The sequence below is a fragment of the Eumetopias jubatus genome, unplaced genomic scaffold (assembly GCF_037043125.1).
Source record: "Eumetopias jubatus isolate StellerSeaLion01/CBP00866 unplaced genomic scaffold, mEumJub1_p1.0 scaffold_4, whole genome shotgun sequence".
NCBI lineage: Eukaryota > Metazoa > Chordata > Mammalia > Carnivora > Otariidae > Eumetopias > Eumetopias jubatus.
The window spans coordinates 162,190,348-162,211,682 of NW_028274810.1; the positions used below are offsets into that span (position 1 = coordinate 162,190,348).

General features: G+C 34.5%; 1 protein-coding gene across 1 annotated transcript in view; it reads left to right on the forward strand.

Moving 5' to 3' along the window:
- IL7 (interleukin 7) overlaps positions 1-15,129 on the forward strand; it is a 45,227-nt gene extending 30,098 nt beyond the window's left edge. Inside the window, exons 3-5 of the mRNA XM_028110871.2 lie at positions 10,845-10,925; positions 11,995-12,126; positions 14,219-15,129. Coding sequence (XP_027966672.1) covers positions 10,845-10,925; positions 11,995-12,126; positions 14,219-14,338 — 333 coding nt within the window. The 3' untranslated portion in view covers positions 14,339-15,129. The remainder of the gene's footprint in view (positions 1-10,844; positions 10,926-11,994; positions 12,127-14,218) is intronic.
- The last annotated feature ends 6,206 nt before the right edge of the window (positions 15,130-21,335 follow it).

Here is a 21,335-nt window from a genome sequence, read left to right on the forward strand (position 1 = left end):
AGATGTGACCCAATGGGCTCCCTTATTTGCTGGTCAAAGTGTGAATAATTTTAAAAATGAATATACCATTTTCTTAAGCAACTTTCAATGAGGGGAAGCAATTCTACAGACATGTAAGCATTCAAGTCAAAGGGGATAATATGCACATACAAACATATATGCATACACACACAAAGATGCCCTATTGTAGCGCTGTTTGTAGGAGCAAATATTGACTGTTCAACATTAAAAAACTTTTGAATAAACCATAGAATACTCTGGATGTGGAACATAATACAGTTATGAAAAAATTGTTCCAGATATATTTGGCCTAGAATGATAGTCACTATATAAAGTAAAAATAATACATAACAAGAAGAGCAATAATATATATACCCTGAACCTTTTTTAAAAAACGGTAAAGGAAAATATCTTCATATATCTTATATATGCAGATATATGAGTGAATTTTGTAGGCTTATATGCACATTACATACATGCATAGGTTTTCTTGAGCAAGAAGGATATTTTCATCAAACTGCTAATACCTATCAGCTCAGGTGGGTGATTCTAGTGGGGATGGTGGAGAGAAATTAAAAAGGTTTTCATCATATATCTCAGTATCGATTGAATAATGGCAAGCAAGTAATATATTTGACATTAAAAGTATTTTTTAGTTATGTTCAAAGTAATTAAAAAACAAAAAGATAGGAAAACTCTATACCATGCAAACCAATAATCAAAGTACCATAGTACAAATATGGTGAGCAAAAAATTTATTGCCCAAACTAGAACACTTTTAAGAATGCATGAGGAAGCTAACCAATAGGCTGCCATTCTGGTACCATACAGAATGGTCCCAGAAATCTGGGGTGTGTGGTCACCCTATGAATAAAATAAACTTCAAAAGTATTATCAAAGAAAACAAAGAAGAATATTTTATGTCTTTTTTTTCTTTTCTAAGTTTTTTTATTTAAATTCCAGCCAGTTAACATACAGTGCAATATTAATTTCTATTGTAGAATTTAGTGATTCATCACTTACATACAACACCTGGTGCTAATCACAAGTGCCCTCCTTAATGCCCGTCACCTGTTGAACCCATCCCACTGCCCACCTCCAGTAACCCTCAGTTTGTTCTCTATAAGTAAGAGTCTGTTTACTGGGTTGCCTCTTTTTTCCCCATGTTTGTTTGTTTTGTTTCTTAAATTCCACATATGAATGAAATTGTATGGTATTTGTCTTTCTCTGACTTATTTCGCTTAGCATAATACTCTCTAGTTCTATCCATATTGTTGTAAAGGGCAAGATTTCATTCTTTTTCATGTCTGAGTAATATTTCTCTCTCTCTCTCTCTCTCTCTCTGTGTGTGTGTGTGTGTGTGTGTGTGTGTGTGTGTGTGTTATACATATAAACCACATCTTCTTTATCCATTCATCAGTAAATGGACATTTAAGCTCTTTCCATAATTTTTAGGTTATTATTGATAATGCTGCTATAAACATCAGGGTGCATATATCCCTTTGAATCAGTATTTTTGTATCCTTTGGGTAAATATCTAGTAGTACAATTGCTGGATCGTAGGGTACTTCTATTTTTAACTTTCTGAGGAACCTCCATACTATTTTCCAGAGTGGCTGCACCAGTTTTCATTCCCACCAACAGTGTAGGAGCGTTCCCCCTTCTCTGCATCCTCTCCAACATCTGTCGTTTCCTGTTTTTAATTTTAGCCATTCTGACTGGTGTGAGGTGATATCTCACTGTAGTTTTGATTTGTATTTCCCTGATGATGAGTGATGTTGAGCTTCTTTTCATGTGTCTGTTGGCCATCTGTATGTCTACAAAGAATATTTTACTGTATTTATTTTTTTTAAGATTTTATTTATTTATTTGACAGAGAGAGACACAGTGAGAGAGGGAACACAAGCAGGGGGAGTGGGAGAGGGAGAAGCAAGCTTCCTGCTGAGCAGGGAGCCCGATGTGGGGCTGGATCCCATGACCCTGGGATCATGACCTGAGCCGAAGGCAGATGCTTAACGACTAAGCCACCCAGGTGCCCCAGGAATATTTTATTTTAATAAAAATTATTGTAAAGAGCAAAGAGACTAGTCACAATCTTTACATACAATATATGGCAATATTAAAGCAAAAATTCTTAGAAATATGTCAATCTTCTCATTCCCTTCTGTCTTGGAGAAAGAAATATTCCCCCTGTATCCTAAAAGTAACAGCTTTAAAAATGCACTTGAGATTTTCTTCCACATGGCCTCCTCTTAGACTCAATTTTGATTTAATTAGTTATCTATTCTTTTTCTTGAAACATTGGCATCTCCACTGAGAAATTCCTATTATATAACAAGTATGTCATATAACTATTCCCAAAGAAAGCAGGTACAGCATTACCGTTATGAAAAGGGCTTTGGAGTTAGATGGCCTAGGCATAATTTTTGATTCTAGCATCCACTAACTGTGCCTTTGGACAAATTACTCTGTCTCTTTATGCCTCAGTTTTTTCCTTTGAAAGAAAATGTATATTATGTCCCGGTGTAATGAAGGAGTAATGATAGCAGTGAACTCAAAGGATCTTTCTGAGAATAGGAAAGATATGTAGTTAAGCTTTGTGTGTTTTACAGAAACACACATTCAACACTGTGATTAAAAGTATCATAGGAGTACTTTTTCATCTGTGAATCTTCAGTGCTGAGAACCACACCTGAATCTTGAAGTTGTTCAGAAAATATTTATTAAGTTTAAAAAGTCAGTTATATCATCATTATTACTAAGATACCATTCTTTATTTCCCTCTTTTTCTACTTTTTCCATAAACTTTCTTTTTTTTAATTTAATTTTATTATGTTATGTTAGTCACCATACATTACATCATTAGTTTTTTATGTAGTGTTCCACGATTCATTGTTTGCGTATAATACCCAGTGCTCCACGCAGTACGCGCCCTCTTTAATACCCATCACCAGCCCCCTCCCGTCTAGAACCCTCAGTTTGTTTCTCAGAGTCCAATGGATAACTTCTTAATTAACATCTCTACTATAAATATGATAATGCATTTCATAAGATGTTTTTTAAGATGGCCTCAATGCAGGCCTATAACGTGATATCCTATGATTCACCAAAATTTGTTGTGATATGTATGTGTTATATATAACTATATATGTTGTCTGCTTTTTTAAATTTTATTTTGTTATGTTAATCAACATGCATTACATAATTAGTTTTTGATGTAGTGTTCCATGACTCATTGTTTGCGTATGACACCCAGTGCTCCATTCAATACGTGCCCTCTTTAATACCCATCACCAGGCTAACCCATCCCTCCACCCCCTCCCCTCTAGAACCCTCAGTTTGTTTCTCAGAGTCGGGGGGGGGCGGCGGGAATATGGGTGAAGGTAGTCAAAAGGTACAAAATTCCCATTATAAAATTAGTAAGTCCTGGGAATGTCATGTAAAGCATGGTGACTATAGTTGAGGGTGCTGTATTGTATATATGTATGTATCTCATCACAAGAAAGAAGTTGTAACTGTATAGTGATGGATGTTATCTAGACTTACTGTGGTGATCATTTTGCAATATACGTAAATATTGAATCATTGTTGTATGCCTGAAACTAATGTTACATGCCAATTATATCTCAACTAAAAAAAATGTCTGGGGGGTCAATATGGGTAAGGCAGGAATCTACCATTTGAATGTATGCTGAGCCACTTTATGCAACTTTGTGTGGAAAAAGAATGTTATACTCCTACATTGGTATTCATCTTATCTAGGTAAAAATCACCTCTGGGTGGAAAGGCATCATTTAAAAACACTTAGATTCTTAATTAGTTACTATAACTGCAAGGCTAATCATAGAAGCAGTCATTAGATGATAGCATATTAATCTTCTGTTGATTCCCTGCCTATCTATGTGAACAACCTCAGCAAACAAGTCTCTAAAAAAGTTTATTTTGCAAACTTTGTTTTCAAAGAGATAGGTGTATGTGTATGTCAATATAATAAATATGTAATTATACTTTACATACTATATTATATATTATATATTACATTATGTACATATATAAATATGGGTAGTGCTACTATAATTACTATAATCAGGGGAAATATATATGTATATGCCTGTGTTTTGAAGTTTTTATTTTAATGAAATCCAGATTATCAATTATTTCTTTCATGAATCATTCCTTTGGAATTTTATTTAAAAAGTCATTACCACTGATGTTCAGCATCATTTTGAATTTGTTGGCCATTTGCCATTTGTATGTCTTCTTTGAAAGAATGTCTATTCATGTCATTAGCCAATTTTTTTAATTGGATTATTCGTTTTTTGGGTGTTCGTCTTGTTTAGTTTGTAAGTTCTCTATACATTTTGGTATTAAGCCTTTATCAGATAAGTCATTGCAAATATCTTCTCCCATTCCATAAGTTGCCTTTTAGTTTTGTTGATCGTTTCCTTCACTGTGCAGGAGCTTTTTATTTTGATGAAGTCCCAAGAGTTTATTCTTGTTTTTGTTTCCCTTGCCTCCAGAGACATATCTAGTAAGAAGTTGCTATGGCCAATGTCAAAGAGATTACTGCCTGTGTTCTCTAGGATTTTGATGGATTCCTGTCTCACATTTAGGTCTTTTAGCCATTTTGAATTTATTTTTGTGTATTTTGTAAGAAAGTGGTCCAGTTTCATTCTTTTGCATGTTGCTGTCCAGTTTTCCTAACACCATTTGATCAGGGAAATACAAATCAAAACTACAATATGAGATACAACATGAGATATCACCGCACACCTGTCAGAATGGCTAAAATCAACAACGCAAGAAACAACAAGTATCTGCAAAGATTTGGAGAAAGGGGAACTCTCTTGCATTTTTGGTGAATGCTAACTGGTGCAGCCACTCTGAAAGAGTATGGAGGTTCCTCAGAAAGTTAAAAATAGAACTACCCTATGATCCAGTAATTGCAGTACTAGGTGTTTATCCAAAGAATACAAAAATACTAATTCAAAGGGATATATGCACCCCAATGTTTATAGCAGCATTATCAACGACAGCCAAATTATGGAAAGAACCCAATGTCTGTTGACTGACAAATGGATAAAGAAGATGTGGAAAGTGTATATATGTATATACACGCACACACACACACACATAAATATATAATGGAAAATTCTCAGCCATAAAAAAGAATGAAATCTTGCCATTGGCAACAATTTTGCCTTTTGAAAGTGGATCCTCTAGTCCTAGTCAAGCCTTAGGTGATTACAGACATGGCCAACATCTTAACTGTAGCCCCATGGAAGACATAGAGTCAGAAGTACCTAGTTAAGCTCCTCCTAAATTCCTGGACCACAGAAACTATATAGTAATAAATGTTTGTTGTTTTAAGCTACTAAGTTTTGTGATAATTTATTATGTAGTAATAGATAATGAAAAGGCTGCTACCAGAGACTTATTCTCCTCATGTTGAAAGACATGAGTACAAGTAGCCAAACTCAGTTGGGCAAATACATTTCAAACCTCTGCTCTTGTCCAATCTGCAAATGTCCACTATCCAAAGCACAGTCTTTTGGTCAAACTCAACATCAACGGTCAGGGAAATACTTCTCTATAGGAGGCTATGGCTTGAAGATATCAGGTTCAAATCTTTAGAAATTTATAGGGAAGAGCAGTCTTTGCAGATGTGATTAAGTTAAGAATTTTGACATAATAAGATTATCCTGGATTATCTATTTGGGCCCTAAATGGCCATCACAAGTGTCTTTATAAGAGAAAGGTAGGGGTGGGAATGCAAACTAGTGTAGCCATTCTGGAAAACAATATGGAGGTTCCTCAAAAAAGGTTAAAAATAGAACTGCCCTGGGTGGCTCAGATGGTTAAGCATCTGCCTTCAGCTTGGGTCATGATCTCTAGGTCCTGGGATCGAGCCCCACGTCTGGGCTCCCAGCTCAATAAGGAGTCTGCTTCTCCCTCTGCCTCTCCCTCTGCTTGTGCTCTCTCTGTGTGTCTCTCTTTCTCAAATGAATAAATTTAAAAAATCTTTTAAAAAATCGAACTGCCCCATGATCCAGCAATTGCACTACTAGGTATTTATGCAAAGGATACAAAAATACAGATTCGAAAGGATGCATGCATCCAGATGTTACACACACACACACACACACATACACACACACACACACACACACTCACACACACAGGAATATTACTCAGCCATGAAAAAACAATGGAATCTTGCCATTTGCAATGACATGGATGGAGCTAGGGAGTATCATGCTAAGTAAAATAAGTCAGAGAAAGACAAATACCATATGATTTCACACATATGTGGAATTTAAGAAACAAAACAAATGAACATAGGGGGGAAAAAAGAGAGGCAAACCAGGAAATAGACACTTAAGTATAGAGAACAAACTGATGGTTACCAGAAGGGAGATGAGCGGGGGTGGGGGTATGGGTTAAATAAGTGATAGGGATTCAGGAGGGCACTTGTGATAAGCACCGAGTCTTGCGTGTAAGTGTTGAATCACGAAATTCTATACCAGAACTAATATTACACTGTATGTTAACTAACTAGAATTTAAATAAAAACTTGAAAGAAAAAAAAGAAAGGCAGGGGGAGACTTGACCCACACATAGAGAAGAAGGTGATAAAGTTGCAGGCAGAGACTGGGACCATGTGGCCATAAGTCAAGGAACACCAAAAACTGCTGGTGGCTGACAGAGAAAAGAAGAGGCAAACAAATGAATTCGCCCCTAGATTATCCAACTGGTACCTTCCTTTTGGACTTCTGACATCCAGAACTGTGACAAAAGAAACTTCTGTTGTTTTTGGCAACTTGCCACAACAGCCCTAGAAAACTAATACATCCTCTGATGGGTAGAGGGAAAAGTTGAATATTAGCTGAAAAATAATCTAATTTAGTTTTGCATCCCTTCAAAGTTAACCAGAAAATAACACCTGCACCCCAGTGTTTATAGCAGCAATGTCCACAATAGCCAAACTAGGGAAAGAGCCCAGGTGTCCATCGACAGATGAACGGATAAAGAATATATAGTGTATATATATTTTTAGAATATATATAGTGTATATATATTCCATTGAACACACATATATATGTATTCAATGGAATATTACTCAGCCATCCAAAAAAATGAAATATTGCCATTTGCAACAATGTGGATGGAACTAGAGGGTATTATGCTAAGTGAAATAAGTCAATCAGAGAAAGTAAGTTATCATAGGATTTCACTCATATGTGGAATTTAAGAAACAAAACAGAAGCATAGAGGAAGGGAGGGCAAAATAAAACAAGATGTAACCAGAGAGGAAGACAAACCAAAAGAGACTCTTAACCGTAGGAAACAAACTGAGGGTTGCTGGAGGGGAGGGGGGTGAGGAGATGGGGTAACCGGGTGATGGACATTAAGGAGGGTACATGACATAATGAGCACTGGGTATTATATAAGGCTGATGAATCACTGAACTCTACCTCTGAAACTAATAATACACTATATGTTAACTAATTGAATTTAAATATATATATAGATATATATCTCTATGTCTATATCTATATCTATATATCTCCAGAAAATAAAAAAACTATGCATTGATACTACCAAAATAAATGAGCAAATGAACATGTAAATAAGCAAATGAAAACATAGATAAGGAAAATGAAGAATTCAGATCAAAGATTAATTACCCATGAAAGCAGTAGAAAATGTCAGATTTTTCTCAACACTCTCTAAGAAACCAAAGTAAAAAAAAATCTAAAAAATAATACAGTTTGAGGAGAAGAGATGACAGAGAAAATGAAGGTGAGCTCTTTAGATTTAGGGAAAAAATGGAGAATAAAATGGAAACCAGAAATAAGTGCCCCGTTAGAACAGGCATATGGAAGACATGGTGGAGAAAATCACAAAAAATGAAATTTTATAAAAAATCAAAGACAAATATATAGAAGAAAAGGTGAAATAGAAAATCCATTGGATACACAATTAGTGTTTCTGAAGAAGATACTGTTACAAGTGCAAGGGAAATAATTCAAAGAAGAAAACTATGCTGAAATGAAAGACATGTAAATCTATAGATTGAAAAGACATGTATTTTTAGAACAATTTATATAATATCATGTTTTATACTGGAAAATATTGCAGTTCACAGTCATTGTGATCCTGGCTTTTCTCTTTTAATTTTCCATATCCATATTAAATATGAAGAAATCTTCAAACATGTCATGATGCTTATAAGAAATTATTATTGGTAAAGCAAATCAAGTAAAGTAACTCAAGAGATGGACATCTAAGGTTCTTTCCAACTCCATGATTCTATTAACCTTAGTCTGAGCCATCCTTCTTATCAGGCTTGAATAAAAACAATTTCAGAAACCAACTGTAATATGCACTCATATATACCTGTTAATGTATTCACTGAAGTCAATAATTGTTACCTATATAAGAGTCAATCTTTTAGTTTATAGTAACATCTTTATATACTGTAGCAAACATTTGGCAAACAAATCAACTGGTATAACATTACTTTTCTGTATGTTATACATGCATATAAGAACATATACCTACATCTAAATGAGTTTTTTAAAAATTCATTGGAGCAATGGCTTACCCAAGTGGCTTTTCATATATTCATGTGCCATGCAATTTGTTAAAATGATCCAAGAAATAAGTACTAATTCTATGCTGTATTTTTGCATAATATTTTTGGTAAATTGGAAAACATGCACATTTGTCTATCTTCTTTTTTTCCTAATGTTTCAAATTTAATTTGAAATTATTTAATTTAATTTAAATAATTTAATAATTTAATTTAAAATTATTTAAATTCCAGCTAGCATACAGTGTAATATTAGTTTCAGGTGTAGAATTTAGTGATTCATCACTTATATATTAAAACACCCAGTGCTCATCACAAGTGCCCTCCTTGGGTCACCTGGGTGGCTCAGTTGGTTAAGCAACTGCCTACAGCTCAGGTCATGATCCCCAGAGTCCTGAGATGGAGTCCCGCATCAGGCTCCCTGCTCAGCAGGGAGTCTGCTTCTCCCTCTGAACCTCTCCCCTCTCATGCTCTCTCTCTCAAATAAATAAATAAAATAAATAAAAAATCTTAAAAAAAAAAACAAGTGCACCCCTTAATGCCCATCACCCATTTATCCTATCCCCTGCCCACCTCCGTCCATCAACCCTCAATTTGTTCTCTATAGTTAAGGGTCTCTCTTATAGGTTTTTTTTTTTTAATAATGGCATCGCAAAAATGAAATGCTCTATGTTTTATCAAAGAGAAATGTATGTATGATTTATTGTGGGGTTTTTTTTGAGTTAAATGGAAATCCATAGGAAGATGATTTAATAGGCAAATGTTAATTCTTTACTACCTCTTCAGGAATGTGTATAATGGCAACATGAAGTTAGTTATAGAAAATATATCCATTTGCACTTAAGATATTTGCAGTATGAGGAGACAGGCACTAACAAATATTTTGTTTACAAAAGCACACACTTAACAAAGGTAAGAAGTGATATAAAAAGTGTCCAAGGGATGATGTAGTATCTGCCCTTTATATCAAATGGCAACAAGAAACTGGGACTGTGCTTTCTTTGTCTGTTTTTCCCTTGGGCTTGGCAAGGACCCTGCACATTGACTGATAGTAAGCGTTGAGTGGTTAAATGAATGTTCAAACACTAATTCCTACAGTAAAGCAGATAGTAAATACAATTAAAGTCAGGATAAACCCAGAGACCATTTACACTTTTCTCAGGTGACCAGAGTAATGCACACTTTTCTGAGAGACAGATCAAGACTAGAAGCCCATGATTAAATCTTGCCATTCTTCCACTTACCCTGTTTCTTTGGTGACAACATACAGGCTAAGATTGCTTGAAATCCTTCTGGAAGCTCTGATAGCATGAAATTGTTCATTTGCTTGACAGAACTAGTCCAATCCTGTGTAGAAGAGAATCTGAATCCTTAGGAAATTCTTCCTAATACCTCAACTAAATTCCGAATTCGGGTAATCCCCACCTTCTACTACTACATTCCTTAGAAATAAAAAATGAACATGTATTGTCTGCCTTCCTACTCCTACGTAACAATACACACACACTTGATCCCATTGTTTCTTAGCAAAGTTCTATCTCAAGCGTCCCAGACAAATTGGATTGTTAAAAATGCCGTAGAATAGGGGCGCCTGGGTGGCTCAGTCATTAAGCGTCTGCCTTCGGCTTAGGTCATGATGCAAGGGTCTTGGGATCAAGCCCTGCATCGGGCTCCCTGCCTGGCTGGAGGCCTGCTTCTCCATCTCCCGCTCCCCCTGCTTGTGTTCCTGCTCTCGCTAACTCTCTCTCTCTCAAATAAAATAAATAAAATCTTCAAAAAACAAATGCTGTAGAATAAATTTCAACTTCAATCTGCCAAGAGGTTTTCTCTTATTCTTATGTAAATTCTTTTTGTTGCTGTTTTGTAGTGGCAGGAAACTGGACTGGAAAACCTCTTAAATGCATCTCAACTTCATGATTTCAGAATTTATTGTACTTTGTCTACACAGTATAACTTCTAAAATAGGTACTTCTATTTCCCCAAATGAACCAGATCCTCTCAGTGATTTATGGGGTTAAGTTATGGAGTCTGGGAGAAGCTCTAAATATGTGAGGGTTTGTGTATATACTTGTTTATTCTTTAGCTATAGAAACTATTCTTTATGCCTAGTCAGCTGAGCCATGCTAAAGTTATTTTCCTTAAGATGCACATATTAAGACCAAGTATCATGACATTGTTGTTTTTAAAATTGTTATATATTAGAAAAGTCCCCAATTTAACCATACTATTATATAATTACTTTTTACAGGACACTATGATAAAAAATCGTACCAATTGCCCGAATAATGAACCTAAAGTTTTCAAAAAACATGCATGTGATGATAATAAGGTAATAATTATTTGGAATTTATATGTCATTCAAGCTTGATTTTATAGAAGCTTATATTATTTGTATGTGTTAGATAATTATATTGATTATATTAATAACATATTCTTTTCGTTCTAACCAGACAATTCCCACTGACCTATTAAATTATACTATGGTCTTCTTTTATACTTTTATTTTACAAAAAGCCCTATGCTTATTTGGTAAATATTTTTTTTTTCTATTTTAGCATTTCAGTTTTCACTTTGAAAATGCTAAAACTGCTGAATTCAAAGACAGACATATCCCTTATTTGTAACATTCTTATGCAGGAAAATGCTTGTTAGAGTGATTGCTTGCACACACACACACAAACATAAGTCATGGGCATAATTTACTTCTAGGACTTTGAAATTTTTTCTTTCAATATTTGCTTATTTTCAAACAACTACTACCTCTGGTTGGGGGAATATTAAAATTTACCAACCTTTCAGCAAAAGTTTGTGTCATTTCCTTCTAGAGAAACTAGTATGATATTCAGTAGTCTTTTTTAAACTCATAGTAGCTGAGTTAACCTCATAGTATCGCACTGTATATTCATAAATTCTTTTTAATTTCTTACTTTAAATATTTGAAAGACTTGTTTGAGGTGAATATGGACCCTTTTTTCTAATTTCCAGCTATTCATCCATAGCTCAAAAGGTACAAAAATAAGAAGAGAAACCACATACCTTTCATTATTGTTGCCTCCAGAAGCCCTCTCCTTTGGTTGTCTCACTTAAAATGGAATAATCTTGTTATATGTTCATCCATAAGTGCTAAGATCATTAAGTTTATATTATGAAGAAAGAAGACTTCAAAAAGTCAAATAATCCTTAAGCCAAATTCTAGGCCCTCCAGACTGTCACTTAGGAGCTAAACAGTTTCAGTCTAGTTACTTGTCAGTCATGTGATTAACTGGAATGGAAATCTGCGGTGGAGGTGGGGCATTATTTGGCAATACAGCTCTGGCTTTAGGCTCCTTAGGAAAGCTTGTCATTTTTTAATATTTTATTTGAACCACAACGCTTCTGATTTTTTTTTCCTGTAATAGGAAGGTGTGTTTTTATATCGTGCTGCTCGCAAGTTGAAGCAGTTTGTTAAAGTGAATAACAGTGAGGATTTTAATCTCCACTTATCAAGAGTTTCACAGGGCACATTACAATTGTTGAACTGTACCCCCAAGGTAAGTTGTTTACTTTGAACAAAAATATCAACTAGTCCTGTGATAGGATACTATAATTCTTTAATGATCATATCTATTATCATAGAATTCTAACTGCTTATGATTACCTAAAGTTGAAATAGATTATGGAAGCAGAGTAAAAATAAGTGAGTGCATACCTCATTGCTATGATAACTTTAAAGGAGGTTAATGTGATGACTTGGGTGGGAATGGTAAATTTTTACCTCTAAACCTCATTAATAATTTTAACCCATATATGTACACATTTATAAGAACTCATAGCCAATAAAACAGATAATCAAATGTATTTAACAAATGTCTTTACATGTTAAAACTTTACATGTTAAAACATATATATATTCCAATAATTTTTTTTGCTTCAATAATTTTGTTAAGTATAGGGCTAATTTTTCTTATTTGTCTGCTAGTGGTTATGAAATATAACAAAACAAGATTTGGAAGACACAATCTTGATACTAAGCCACAGTTTCTTCATCTGCAAAATGGAGAAAAATATAGAATCTACATTAAAGGATGGTGACAGGGGTAATTAAATAGCATAATTCATGTAAAGTGCTTAGTACTAGAAAGGTTTCAATAAATGATATATTATTATTATTACCACAACCCCCCTTCAGACATTTTACCAGCTGCCTCACAAAGCCAAAGCTTCCTTATGATTTTTTTAAAAGAAATTTTTAACATTTTCATGACAGAGAAAGGGTCTTGTGTGTTTTTATTTTTTTAATACTAGTAGCTGCCCACAAGAGGTAAGATGATAAGATTATCCTTGAGCCCCATTGACAATGATGAAAATATAGATGATAGAATGTGGACCACTTCATTTATCATCACATTATCTATTTGATGCAAGCCAGTCTCCTCTCGGTGTCCTGGATTTGCCAAGTTTATTTCCAGTTTGCCCCCTTACTTATGTTAGTCCTCTATATGAAATTTCTACTGTCCTCTTTTCTATAAATCTGTAAGGGAAGAATCACTAAATTTGACACCTGAAACCAATTTTACCATACATGTTAACTAACTTGAATTTAAATAAAAACTTTAAATAAAAAAATTTAAAAATAAACATTCTAAATTGTTAAAAAGAAAAAGGAAAAAGAAAACTAACCTGTCTTGCTTTTTCCTTTTCCCTGATACTCTATTTCTAAATGAAATTATTCTTCTTCCATACTATCAAAAAATAAAGTAGATTCTCAAATAGATTAGATGAATTTGACAGCAATATAAAATTTAGCAATGACATTAATGAAAGGAGCAATAAAGGATTAATGTTCAATATTATAAATGTGACTTTGTTTTTAAGGAAGGAATAAAACTACTTTCCCTGGGTGAAGTCCAACCCACTAAAAATTTGGCGAGAGTGATTGTATAATTTTCTTTCTTCATCAACTTTTTATTCAACTTAATTCCTTTATGTTTCCCTTTGAATCTTTCCTTTATTTTATGTTTCCCTTTTCCTTTTTAATGGTTCGTTTTGAAAATATTCATTATAATGTTAATAAAAGGAAACGAGATGTGCCTCTTAGAAACTGGATCCCTTTAAACTACATTTTTTAAAGCCACTGCTTTATTTTTTATTTTTTTGGAGTTTTATTGATTTATTTATTTGAGAGAGAGAGAGAGAGAGCATGCAGGGTGGGAGGTAGGGGAGAGAATCTTAAGCAGGCTCCACATCCAGTGCCTGAGCCCCATACAGGTCTGCATCTCACATCCCTGAGATCATGACCTGAGCCAAAACGGAGAGTCAGACCCTTAACCGACTGAGCCCCCCCCCCAGGTGCCCCTTAAAGCCATTACTTTAAAATAAAAGAAGCTAGGGAAAATATCAGAGCACCAATTTTTTTTTATAAAGCAACAAAGTTAGAACATCAATAGGTAATAAGCAAAAGACATGAGCAAACTACTTTTATAGAACATAAACTAGAAAACAAGTATATGAAGAAAATAGCCATCCTGGTTAGTTAGTAAACCTTCAGCATAACCTAACACGATGGAAATTAAAGATTGAACATTTTAAAATGTGTATTTTTTAAATAGAAATTTAAAACTTTTTTTTGTATATTTTTTCTAGGAAGACAATAAATCTGTAAAGGAACAGAGAAAACAGAAGAGCTTGTGTTCCCTAGGGATACTACTACAAAAGATAAAAACTTGTTGGAATAAAATTTTGAGGGGCTCCAAAGAACATTGAAAAATATGGAGTGGCAATATAAAGACATATGAACTTCAGTTGTATCCTTCAAGAATCTATCTTCTCATACAGTTCTGGGGGGGGTGGTTAGAATACCCTAGAAGTTACAGAATGCATCCTGGTAAAAGCGGATTAGAGCAATTGAGAAATTCCTACCATAGTACTAGAAGATGGATATAAACAGTGGAAACCAAAGGCTGCAATCGACAAACCTTCATATATTTTTGGACATAAATCAATCGGTATTCTGTGATTTTTGTAAGACAATCCAAGTAAGGTATTAGTTGCAATAATATGTTTTAAACCCGTTTTAAAATTTCAGAAGAAGACATATAAAATCTGTGAGGTATATAAAGGTTGCAGGAATTAAAAATTAACATTGCTTTATTATCAAAATAATTTTATGCACCAGCATACTACGATGAGAGTGAAAATTGTCGTCTTCTGTGCTGGAAATGTTTCAGAGTTAACAGATGTGGGTAATGCCAATGAGAGTAAGAGTTAAATACCTTAAAGAAACAGCGGTATGAAGGAGTCCAAGATACTTAAGAGAGATTAAGACATGTAATTAAACTTGAATGCATAAGACAGTGTCTTCATTAATGGTATAGCAAATGTTTTAAGATGACCGTAAAGAATGATTTCACAAAATAGAAAGTCACCTGTTCTAAGGATGCTAAACCATAATACTGAGTTACTTTTGTCATTTATGTGTAATAAAATTTGTCTAAATGAGTTTGCAATTTGGGAAGCATATTTTTAACAGAATAATATATGTTGTCCTTTAATTAATGGAATGTATATTTAATTTTGACACTGTATTTGTATTATATAAAAATATTTTCATACAGTATTACAAACAAATTGCTGACTTTGGATAACATTTCTCCTTTGATAATAAATGACCTATGTAGTAACACTGTCAGATTCACTTCATGAATTTTTAAGAATTTTTAAGACAAGATTTTTAATACTGCACTACTACTTGATCTCTCACTGTCATTGAATGTGTGACTTTTAAAACCTTATTAATATTCAGAATGTAAATGAGACCAAAACTATATAAGAACAGGAACATTACTTTCTGTTAAATTTTAATCTTTTAAAAGAGACTTTTGTATATACCAGATCCAGTTTAGAAAGGTCTGTCAACAGTCTTCACTTACTTACAAAGGGAAATAAAAACCCTAGTCAAGACAGGTCAGAGTCTTCCCGCAGTCACTCAACTCACATCCTTCCTGCTCTTGGACACTTTCATCAGCACCTGACTGGCTTGATTTGAGCTTCAGGTGATGCACTGTGTGGTGGGGAAGACCTTCCTCTCAGTCCATGTTTATGTCTCACTCTCCCTAAACCTTATGCCCTTCACCCTCACTAGTGCAGATACCTGTGTGGAATTGTGCAGAAAGTTGTACAGAGTTCACGGACTGCTCCACTCACAGGGCTTTGAATCAAGTATGTTTTCTGTTTGGTTTTCATTATTGACTCCAGAAAAGGGAGCTGACGAATACTTTTAGGAGCAAACGATTCTTCACCATGCTCTTTCTTTAGAGGGACTTTTCCAAGTAAGCTGTGCTTCCTTCTACCATAAAGCGTGGTCAGCTGTGTGATACACCTCCACCCTGATGAACTGGCACTGTTGGTAAACCATTAGCTATAGAAATGAAGGAACTTTACGTTTCTAAAGGTAAACTCTTAAAACTGTCCTTGAAAGTGTTTCTGTAAAGGCTGTCTAAAACATCCCTAACAAGTGTTGAAAAAATTCTGAGATTGTAGTAAAATAAGGAACAGTATTTTTAAATGCTTGCTAAAAGTTATTAAAATTTTCTTCCTTGATTTTCATTTGTTTATGATAGATCTGAATTTTAGAGAAAATTCACACTCAAAACAGCATTCAGCATACACTGTTGTGTCAAATGCTTGCGAAAAAGATACCCACACATTTATGGTTGTATTTGCCTTCTTTGTTTCCTACCCACTAGCAAGGTAAGTAGAGACAGGCAGGCTAATTAGTAATGAACCTGGATATTATATTTTTATTATTTATACTCCCCCAATTAAAGACTTGTTTTTTGTAAGATTTTTTATTTATTTATTTGACAGAGAGAGACATAGCAAGAGAGGGAAGACAAGCAGGGAGAGTGGGAGAGGGAGAAGCAGGCTTCCCGCGGAGCAGGGAGCCCGATGTGGGGCTCGATCCCAGGACCCTGGAATCATGACCTGAGCCGAAGGCAGACACTTAACAACTGAGCCACCAAGGTGCCCCAAAGGCTTGTTTTATTTCAAAGAACGTTTTCTTTCAAATATGTATGTGGATGCTTTAAATCAGCATTTTCTAAAGTTTGTCCCAAGAAACCCTAATCCTCATCAATGCTACAAAAAAAGAAGACAAAGACGACAAAGAAGATGAAGAAGAAAGAGGAGGAGGAGAAGAAAAAAGGAAAAAGAAAAAGAGGGAGGATTCTGTATTCTGGGGTCAGATAAATTTTCTCTTGAAGAGTCACAATTTATATAAGTATATTATTAAAGGCTGTGTAAACTCATACTGCTTTAAAAAAAAAGTTTAACAGTAACATAACATTTCCAAAATTTGACTACAGAATGCTACTTTTATCTAAAAACCATTACCTAAATGTACTTCGGGGAATATTGCATTATACAAAGGGACTCAGTTAAAAGTCTTTTAAAATAGGCTTTCAAGGAATCTGTTGAAGGAATAACTCCTTTCAGGATTAAGATAGTTCTATTAAAACTAGAAAAGTTTCTTTGCCTTAGGCCATACTTTCATTGACAGCCAGCTTACAAAGGACATTTCATCAAATCTACTGGAAATATTTCTCTAGAAACATACATCCTCTACTCTAAGTCAGATGGTCTTTATGGTACTCTGTCCATGCGGTCTTCATGTCTTTAGTTATTATGCTCTTATTGCTTAGAAAGTTCTTCCAAATTCTTTCCAGATTCTGCTCAAACTTCAAGGGGCATCTCAATTCCTTTCTCCTCAATTGCTATGGCTCCCATGATAATTCTAGATAACGTTAATATTTCTTCCTTTAGTTGCCTAGCAATTACTTGTATGTATCATGCATTATTATCTGATCAGATTCATCTTAATATTTTATCTTAAATACAACTATTATTTACATTATTCTATTTATGTTTCCTCCTGAAAGAGTGTATGATCTTTTGTGTTCCCTTCAGCTCCTAATGGGAAAAGCCAGGCATATTATGGTTAATAAGTAAAGACAAATTGCATTAAACCAGTGTATTAATAAGATGTATTTAATTATCAAAAATTACCTTAGAATAAAAATAGAAAAATAGAATCTTTGGAAATATAATAGAACAAGAGAAATAAAATAGGTAGGTACATTGATAATCACCAATTCCAACAGTTTTTAACATCTCAATATCAAAATATATGTATGCACCTAGGTTCATGAGTTATTTAGTATTTAAGAAAGATGCAAAATAGTTACTTTTGTTTGGGAATAACTTGGGATTTATTTTCCTTGTTTGTTTTACATCTTCTCCATACAAAATGGTAAGAAAGAAGTGCATTTTTTCTGTATATAAGTGAGGGAGAGGTTAGATACACTTTAGGATCTTATTCTCAAAGTGAATCCATTTTTTTAAGTGGGGCTTGAACTCATGACCCTGAGCTCAAGACCTGAGCTGAGATCAAGAGTTGGACACCCAACCAACTGAGCCACCCAGGTGCCCCTTCAAAGTGAATCAATTTTCTATCTATATTTTACAAGATGAAAATTAAGACATGGCAACATTTACAATTTAGGATTTACTGCTCTTGCTTGCTGATTTTTTCCCTTAAGACCTAGTCCATGGGTTTCCTCCTTTCTGAAGCCTTCCCACACTTCCCACGTGGGGTTGAGGATTCCTTCATTTGTGCCTCCATTGCTAAGCTCAACAAATAGCTCAATAACGTACCAGGTGCGACCATGTGAGAGATGGAAATGTGTCTGTTAATTTCTACCTTTGATGCTTATCACAATTTTTTTAAAGATGTGTTTATTTGAGAGAGAGAGAAAGCAGTGGGGAGAGACAGGGAGAGAGAAACTCTAAACAGACTCCATGCTGAGCACAGAGCCCATCACGAGGCTTGATCCCATAATCCCATGACCCTGAGATCACGACCTGAGCCAAAATGGAGAGCCTGATGCTCAACAGACCACACCACTCAGGCACCCCTGATGCTTATCACAAATTTTATGTTTGAAATAATCTGATTGAAATGGGAACATTTTACTTAAAAAATTAATTAGGTAGGAACTCTTACAAATCGTTCTGGAAATGGTTCAAATGCTATCACAAATAAAAGAACTTTGGTTTGCAGAACATCTCATCAGGTAAAGTAAAGCTTCCTAGGAGAATCAGAAGGATCTGCCAGAGAAGTACAAAATGACAGTTATCTACCCTGTCATCTCCTGGCCTAGCATCCCCAGCAGAAAGGAAATCTTTAGCTATGAAAAATCTTAGATGTGTAGACAAATACATCTTCCTCCTTAAAAAAGAGGTATTACTTTCATTAAGGGTAAGTCAGATACCAGGGTTGGGACTTACGCCTTCACAGCCAGTGGGTTTAAAGAAGTTCCAACTTTTGAATACAGACCACTTAATGGGAAGATGCAACACAGATACAGATCATTCATTCATTCAACAAATATTTATTAAGTATCTATCTCCAATGTGCCAGTTCTGGTCCTAGGGGTACAACAGAGTCCCTGCCTTCAGGGAACATATATTCCAAAAGAGGAGACAGTCCACAAGTGAACAAAATTATCACAGAAAACAAGTTCTACGGAAAAGAAAAAAAAAAAAAAAGATTGACTGATGGAGACAAGGGGTATTTTAGGTTAGATGATCAAAGAAGACCCCTTTAAAGACATTTGAAAATATTTTATTGGTCTCAAAAATCTCAACATATATCACTGGCAATATAAGTTTCATTGAAGGATTCAAGAGTTATGCAAAAGATCAAAACAATACTTCAGCTATAAGATATCGTACACTGTCATAGAAATAAATTATGAAAATATCAAATGTTTGAAGTAGTATGTTGGCCTTAAGTAGTAATGTACAAGCTTTACTTACATATTTTGAAATAATTTCAGATATATGGAAGACTTGCAAAGATAGTACAGAGTGTTCCTGTATGCCCTTTACCAAGTTTCCTCTAAGGCTAACATCTTACATAACCATGGTACATTTATCCAAACCAAGAAACTAGCATTCTTTGTTGTGGGGGTGGGGGTGCTGTTCATTTTCTCTGTGGAATGTTTGGCAGCATCCCTGGTCCCTACCCACAAGATGCCAGTACCATCCTCCCCCAAGTGGTGACAATCAAAAATGTCTGTAGACATTGTCAAAGTGTCTCAGGGAAAAAGTTGAAACCAAGGTTCTAGAAGTTTTATAATTTTACATTTTACAGTTTAGGTCCATGACTCATTTTGGGTTATTTTTGAATATAAGGTGTGTATCAAGGGGGTTTTTTGTTTTTGTCTTGTTTTGTTTTGTTTTTTTGCATATGGACATCCAGTTATTCCAGTACCATTTGTTGAAGAGACTACGTGCAGTTGGCCCTTGAACAACATGGCCTACTGTTGACCGAAAGCCTTACCAACAACAGTCGATTAACACATATTTTGTATGTTATATGTATTATATCCTGTAATCTTCTAATAAAGCTAGAGAAAAAGAAAATGTTAAGAAAATCATAAGGAAAATACATTTACAGTATTTATAAAAAAAATCCATGTATAAGTGGACACATGCAATTCAAACCTGTGGTGTTCAAGGGTCAACTGTACTTTGTCAACTGAATTGTCTTTGCCCTTTTGTAAAATTCAGTTTATCATATTTGTCTGAACCTATGGATGCTCTATGCTTTTCCAATGATGTGTCTATCTCTAAATACCACACTGACTTATTATAGCTTTATAACATCTAGAAATTGGGTACAATAAATCTTCAGAATTTTTTCCCGAATTGTTTTGGCTATTTTAATTCTTTTGCCTTTCCATATACATTTTAGAATCAGCCTATGATACCACAAAAATCTTGCTGAAATTTTGATTCAGATTGCACTGAGTCTATAGATTAAATTGGGGAGAACTGATGTCTTCATTAAGTTTATTCTTTGAATTAATAAACACTGTATTTCTCTAGATCTTTTGAGTTCTTTCATCAGTGTTTGAGTTTTCGGCATATGTATATTTTGTTAGATTTATGTATAACTATTTACTTGTGTGTGTGTGTGTGTGTGTGTGTGTGTGTGTGTGTGTGCATGCCCACATGCAATTGTCAATGGTATTTAAAGTTCAAATTCTACTGTTCATCACTGGTATATAGGAAAGACTTATTTTTTAATATTTTCCTTGTATCCTGTGACCTTCCTAAAACTAAACTTATCTAGTTTTAGATAGATAGAGTCCTTGAGCATTTCTACATACAGTCATGTCATCTGTAAATAGACGTCATGTCTTCCATGAACATAGAACTTAAAATCTCATTTTTTAAATTCTTAATTTACTTTTAGCATAGCCCCACCAGCAGAGATTTTGTCAAGTATTACTTTCTGATGTTTGTATTATGAAAATAATAGGCATAATGAATTAGTCTTTTAAAACTATCCAAAGCTCCATCTTCACAAATTTTTGGCTACATATTTCCCAGGGCTGTATCTCTCCCCTGCCATTGAGAATCACTTCTCTAAATTAATACTAATAGTTACTGATACATTTCTGCATAAAACACTTTCACTTCAATTTTCAGATTTGCTAGTTTGAAACTATTACAAATATAAACAAATCCTTGTTATTTAAATATGTCAATCATTCCCTACAATGTCCATACCTCACGTAAGGAGCTCTCCAACACCTACGATTTCTTCTAAGGGGCTATGTTCTTTGCCATGTGAACTCATACCTCTATCCCAACTAATGAGAAGGGAGTAAAAGGGAATCTGCCCTAAGTACAA